Source organism: Lottia gigantea (genome assembly GCF_000327385.1).
Source record: "Lottia gigantea unplaced genomic scaffold LOTGIsca_71, whole genome shotgun sequence".
Lineage (NCBI taxonomy): Eukaryota > Metazoa > Mollusca > Gastropoda > Lottiidae > Lottia > Lottia gigantea.
The window spans coordinates 1,240,231-1,247,168 of NW_008710397.1; the positions used below are offsets into that span (position 1 = coordinate 1,240,231).

At 31.8% G+C, this 6,938-nt stretch overlaps 1 protein-coding gene across 1 annotated transcript; it reads left to right on the top strand.

The window, feature by feature from the left end:
• Positions 1-1,546: 1,546 nt before the first annotated feature.
• On the top strand, positions 1,547-2,268 carry LOTGIDRAFT_99097 (hypothetical protein; the record flags this gene model as incomplete). The annotated part of the gene is made up of 2 exons (XM_009065901.1): positions 1,547-1,771; positions 2,101-2,268. Coding segments are annotated over 2 exons (393 nt in total), but the record flags the coding sequence as incomplete, so codon positions are not given.
• Positions 2,269-6,938: the final 4,670 nt, after the last annotated feature.

Here is a 6,938-nt window from a genome sequence, read left to right on the forward strand (position 1 = left end):
ATAGTTTCTCAGAAAGGTATTTAAGTTCACGAATTGCTATGCAATTATAAAATCCTGATAGTAATCATTGTGAATCATTCAAACTACACCTCATCGCATTTCACTTTTTATGCTTTTTTTTTCTTTTCCTTATCGACGTTAAGTGTAGAGCGATGTGTACGAAAATTTCTACCCAAATTGTAAATTGGTGCAGATTACATCGATATGTGGGTACAGATTTATCGGCGTTTCTTTGATGTATTTCGCGCTACCTGTATTAATTGTAGACAGTTAAATAAGAAATTGTGTAGCTTGGTTCCACCTGAGTAAAATATAATATCATCTAACATCTTTTCGTTTTTTAAATAAGATCATTGTCTTTTTTGAAGAGAGCCGTCGAGTTTTTATGACTATATAAAAATAAGGGTGTTTTTGAAATCAGTGTGAATTGAACTGTATGGGTAAACACACTGTAATGATGCGGAGATAATGAGCTACACGACTTTGATCAAGTATGACGGACAAGAAAGACCGGTTTTCAATTCTTCTATCGCCTATTAAAATATTCAAAAAAGAGAAAACTCATTTTCAGAATGGCAATCATTTCATTTCGTTTCAAAAAAAAATTGGGATTTTCAAATCACGAATTTTAACAATAGTTTATTAAATCTTCTTTTATGGAGATAATTTTAGATATTATATTATTATTACCCATACATCTGTTTTATTTTAACGAATCAAAAATCTACTACATGAAATGCTTAACTACCTCAGGAACTGGTTGAACCATGTCTCTGAATGAATTTTGTCTTTCATTTCACAAATATTCAAAATATATAATTTCGATTACATACTATTTTCCTAAGAATGACCTTGTTTCCATAAAAAAAATACATTAAACTTGGTAAAAACACTATGCAAAAAAATGAAAAAAATAAATTCCCTCACAGAAATCATTATTGAACCAATGATATTTCAGATGTATTTTTTAATGGTTGAAATTTTTGTCAACCAAAGGACGATTCCAAATTACTAAGTTCTTAAATATAGCGTCTGGATAACATAAACTATAAACTTTGGATTCTTTTGAATGTAAGATTAAGAGACTCGATCGAATAATATCTCTATGTATACAAGATCTGGAATTTGCAGTTTTTGAAGTCAATTGATTCTTTATTTGATGCCGATAGAAGTTCTTTTAGAAGCCAAAAGCTCCCCAATGGGATACTTTCAATTGTTCCAGAAAATATTATCTTATACCTTAGCTTAAAGATGGGTTTCCTTATTTTTTAGTGTCAAATTAAGCAAACTATTTGCCAATGAATTATCATGTATTCTTAATCATATTATTATGTTCTTATTGTATATAATTTTTATATAAGTTTTAAGTTTTAATCAATCATAAATGTCCATGTATGTACAGTCTGGATAAACAAAAAAAGACTTTTTGACCTTTTTTGATCAGTCACTCATTGGAATTCTTCTGATAATTCTCTTCTAATATAGCTAATTATGAATTAAATTATCTTTAATTTCTGTGTATACTTACCATCTCTTCATCCTCGCTTCAGGTCAAACTGGTGTGAACCAGTTGGGAGGTGTATTTGTCAATGGAAGACCATTACCAGACCAAGTTAGAAGACGTATCGTAGAATTAGCTCAGATGGGAGTTCGACCTTGTGATATTTCTCGCCAATTGTTGGTTTCACATGGATGTGTTAGTAAAATATTAACACGGTTTTATGAAACCGGTTCTATTAAACCGGGTTCCATTGGTGGAAGCAAACCAAAAGTAAGTACTTGTACTTACTTATAATTCTTTGGAACTTATAAACTAAAAGAAAAATGTGAAATTTTAGAAACCGTGTAGGACTAGGCCTATATTCTTTACAAACTTTAAATAACGGAACACAATTTTATGGTATACTACTCCTGAGTTTTATTGTCCACAACGTTTCAACAATTTACAATTTTTCACCTGATTGTGACAATGTAGAAACGTTGTGTAAAATAAAATTAGGAGTAGTATACCATAAAATTGTGTTCCGTTATTTAATGTGATCTCTACCCCTAAATGTCGCTTAAGGATTACTTACAAAATTTTGTAACTTTGTTTTTCAGCAAGTAGCAACGCCATTGGTTGTGAGAAAAATACTGGAATTAAAGCAACAGAACCCTTCAATATTTGCCTGGGAAATTCGTGATCAACTTTTGGCACAGACAGTTTGTGACGATAACACCATTCCTAGTGTTAGTTCTATAAATAGAATATTACGGAACGCCAGTATGTGTTCAGACTATTCCTTTGAGACGGATATGCTGACCTCCCGTTTCAGTGCCACTGGACCACCTCGTCCTGCGGTTCCAACCTTTTTACCAACTTCTCCATATCCACCATCTTGGTTCCCCTTACCAATACCAGTTCCAGGTTTGTCCTATCCTCGTTTAGTACAACCATTACCAACTACTGTGGACAGAGATACTCGTCAGAGACTCGGTCTGGAATCAATTTCTCCAGATCCAACAACACTAGGAAGTTCTAGTCTACCAGGCGATAAGCCTAGATCATCTAGACCATTGGAAAGAAGTGAGGATTCAGCTTTCAAACGTAAGGTAGACGAAGACACCAATTCTGGTATGTAAATTTTTGAATTTGTTTCTATCTTGTATAAATATGACGTGATGTCGGTGGCTAATATTGATTCCTATTGATTGTCATATCGCCAATGAAATGAAAATCATATGAATGTTATATAGTTTATTGGATGTTTAAATATCTTTCCAATCTTACACTCCTTTTTAAAAATAAAAATCGAGGGGTTTTTACCCCCCCCCCCCCCCCCCCTCTCCAACAAACACACTTTCAAATTTCTAAGCATTATACATACAGAGAGAACTGCCTGTTAACCCCCGTTAGAATTCCATTAGGTCCCTTCACATTTTGAATCTTAGTAACGCCACAGTTAATGCTTAGATAATGCTTCATACTGCACTGTGAATAACATATTTCAATGCAAGTATAATGATTATTAATGAAGCGATTGATTGGAGTTAAAACTCTAATCGACTTGAACAGTTCACATACAATCTCTTATCAAATATCTTTTAGAATCCATGAATTAAACCGAATATTATCTTTTCAATAATATTACCTCTTAAACAATAGCTATGTTTGGTTCCATATGGTAAATTTTCTTTAAAATACTCTAAAATATTGGAAAAATTGACTGACAGAGCATGTTTCCCGTCAAAATAACAGGTTTAATGAGACAAAATAACAAAAGAGCTTTTTGATTATTGTACTATTATTTCATATTTTCAAACTAATTCAATACTGTATTGAATACATTGCTTTTATTCACGGTCGACGTCAAGGATCACTTCTAACGCTACCTTTCTTAATGTGTCTTAATAATGAACCTGTCAATATTGAATCAAATCAATGAATGCGATCTAAGGAAACAATATTTTGTTAAATAATATGAAGTCAATCTGTTCGTAATTTTCTTGACATGCATCACGTGCCAAGACATAGCAAGAAAATGGCGGAAAAATATTCTTTATCGGAGTATTGTGGTGGCAGAAAACCGATTTCAATAATTGACATTTAATATTCTTTTTAACTATATATTTTTTGACGTTTTTAAAATATATGTATGATATTTTTGTATTTTTATTTATTTTTCAAAAGTCACAATATTCAAGTTTCGTTTAAATTCGAAAATTGGTTCATCAGGCCTAAAACGGAAGCATCATTTTTTTAAACTTTGACTTTTATTTTTAGAAAATTTTAATAATTTATTTTCCTGTTCTCAAAATTGAAGCAAAAAATTAGAACATAAAACTTCGTGGCATTTTCTTCTTTGTACGAAATCATAGAAAATCGAAATGAATGCCGTTTTACGGTCTACTGTCTACACCTGATTGTATCAAAAATTGGATCGAAAGTTTCGCAGTGTGGTTCAGGTTCTCTGAATGTAATTTTCAATAAATCTAATACACTTCTTAAGTCAGTGGTTTCTAAATGAGATGAAATACTGAATAATTAAAATCTGTATTAATCGCTTGAACAGATAGATATCTTCTTTCGTGAGCATTACAGTCATTATTATCTCTACAACTAATTCAATTTTCCTTGAACTTTTAATTAATATCAGGAAGAATATTCGGGTCATGGGCGTTTGTAAACGGTGGGGTATCTTTGAAAATACGTTTTTCATTTCCCAATTGTTAAAGATGGGTTCCCTTATTTTCATTTATGACAATGAAAATGCTAATACTTATATGAATAGAAAGTAAAGCTGTTCTAATGACTTGGAAAAATATCAGTTTGTCTCACAAAGCCATAATTAATACATAATTAGCTAAATAAGAAGAGAATTACAAGAAGAATTCCAGTGAGTGACCGGTCAAGAAAGGTCAAAAACTTTGTTTTGTTTATCCAGATTGTACTTAAATGGACATTTATGATCGGTTTCAATTCTTAATTTTATGCTATAAGAACATATAAGATTTAGAATACATGATAATTCATTGGAAACACCAACGGATCAAATAGTCTGCTTAATTTGAAACTAAAAATAGGAAAACCCATCTTTAATCATAATAGCCTTGATTTGGAAATTTATAAATTTAATCCACAAAAATTCATTTTTATTGTTCGTCTTCTTTGCTTTATCAAGTATGCATTAAACAGTAGGATGTAAAACTCCGTGTTATTTTTTCGATGTTAAAACAAAAACGATTGAAAAATTAAAAGAAAAAAATTCTGTCAAAAAATTTCATGCTCGATCATACATAATCCGTAACATTGATAACACTGCTAATCCCTTAATCCAAAATCCTAAGACTATAAGAGATAATTTCAGATAAAATCCATTACTCGCCAAAAGGAAAAGATAAGGTTTCCTTTAAGCCAAGTTGTCAATTTGGCATATATAGCTTTAACTTTCGCCAACACAAGTGGCAGGTGTTTCTCTTGTTTGATGAATGGTTTGATAGACCACAAAAGTTGATTAAAATTTCGAGACGGTGGAAATTATTCTGATGTTAAACTGGGAAATAGAATAGACGAAGGAGGGATGTGTGAAGATTATTATCATGTTTATATTTCTACTTGGGAATAATTTATGACCAGCTTTACCTCATTAAATTATCACAAATACAAAATACTCAACATTTGTCAAATTTAGAATTCTAATTTAACATTATGATCAAATCGGGAGTAATTTTGATGTATTTGCCACCCATAACTTTTTGTTATAAATACTGTGATTCTACAATACAACATACACAGTTCATCATCAAATACAACAATGACAATATTAAATAATATATTACACAACACGGCACATGCAGTCATAAATATAACAGCATCAATATAATATATTATAATACACACACAACAACACAGCATAGATATAGCAGTATAAAAACACAATATAAAACAACACAAAGCTTAAATACAACAGCAGTCAACAGCAATACAACTACATAAAGAACATATCAACATCACACAGCATAAACTATTAAATAACACATAACATAAATACAACATCACGCAACAGTAATATGAAAACAAAGAAAACATATCAACTTAGAATATAAAACAACACAAAATAAATACAACATCACACAACATCGATATGACTGAAGAAAAACACACACAAAATAAAACAACATAAATACAACATCACGCAATTACGATATGAGTACGAAGCAAATATAAGATCATAAAATATATAACAAAACACAACAAGACTACAACATAACACAGCATAAATACAACAACACACAATATAAATACAACAAAACACATGACAACAAAACCTAATATGCAAGCATATGTCCTATATTATTTTTTGGATATTCTAGTCTGAAATCACTTAAATACTAAATAGTAATACGATACCATCAAACAATCCAAAATGCAACCATGAATACTTTTCATATATGAATTCTGTTTCGTAAAAAGCATAAATTTATAGCAAGTGGATCCCCCGTCGTCTTAGTATTCTACACCCCACATATTTCATATGGAAATCACTACAAAAGCTATTTACTGTTTTAATAATGTTTCTCGTTATGCTTAACAATGCAACTCGCTATGGTTTCGCTCCTGCGACTTGATAAGTGGTCTGTTTGAAAACTGTTTAATAACTCTCGGTGAAATGGTGTCATTTTTATCAATGAAAAAATAAATTTAACCGTCTAATATTTATATATTTTCATTCAACTTCTGACATCCCAATCACAACGGTGTTTATCCTCCGTAACAAAATAGTGCTCTCCATCAAGTTGAGAATGATAGGTGGCAATTAACTGTCAAATAACGTCGTATTGTGCGTTTATTGCAAGGATTTTGCGTTTGATTTCAAGAGTTTTAACAACACCCTTATGTTATACTTCACTATTTTTCAGACACGTCAAGTGACAACCGACCAACATCAAATAAAAGGATCCGTTTGGAAACAGAAGACAGTGACAAGGAAGGGGAGATAATCTCAAAGACCCCCCAAGAGGAGGAAATCAAAATGGAGGACAAGTGTTTCAAACCACCGCCCATCGGTTTATCAAAACACACAAGCAGACCCCTTTATTTCGGACTCAATTCACGATTGACGACGTCAGTTGGTGTTTATCCACAGGATTCCTTATGTGTCCCAAGAGTTATGCCTTATCCACTTGTAAACACCAGTTTTAGTCCCCTTCATCATCCGCAATCAATCCGTTCATTTTATCCATTCCATTTAAGTCCGTTTTCACCTAGTTCTAGCCATGTGTCACCGTCGTGAAATTCTGTGTATGTTTCTCTTGTCGATTCATGTGTATGTTCAACGTTTACCACGACACCGACGAGGCCAATACGAAGGGAAACTGTTGATAATTGAAAATACAATGTTGTACTAGAAATGTTGGCAGACTTTGACTTTAAAAATATATCATTTTTTTTGGGGGGG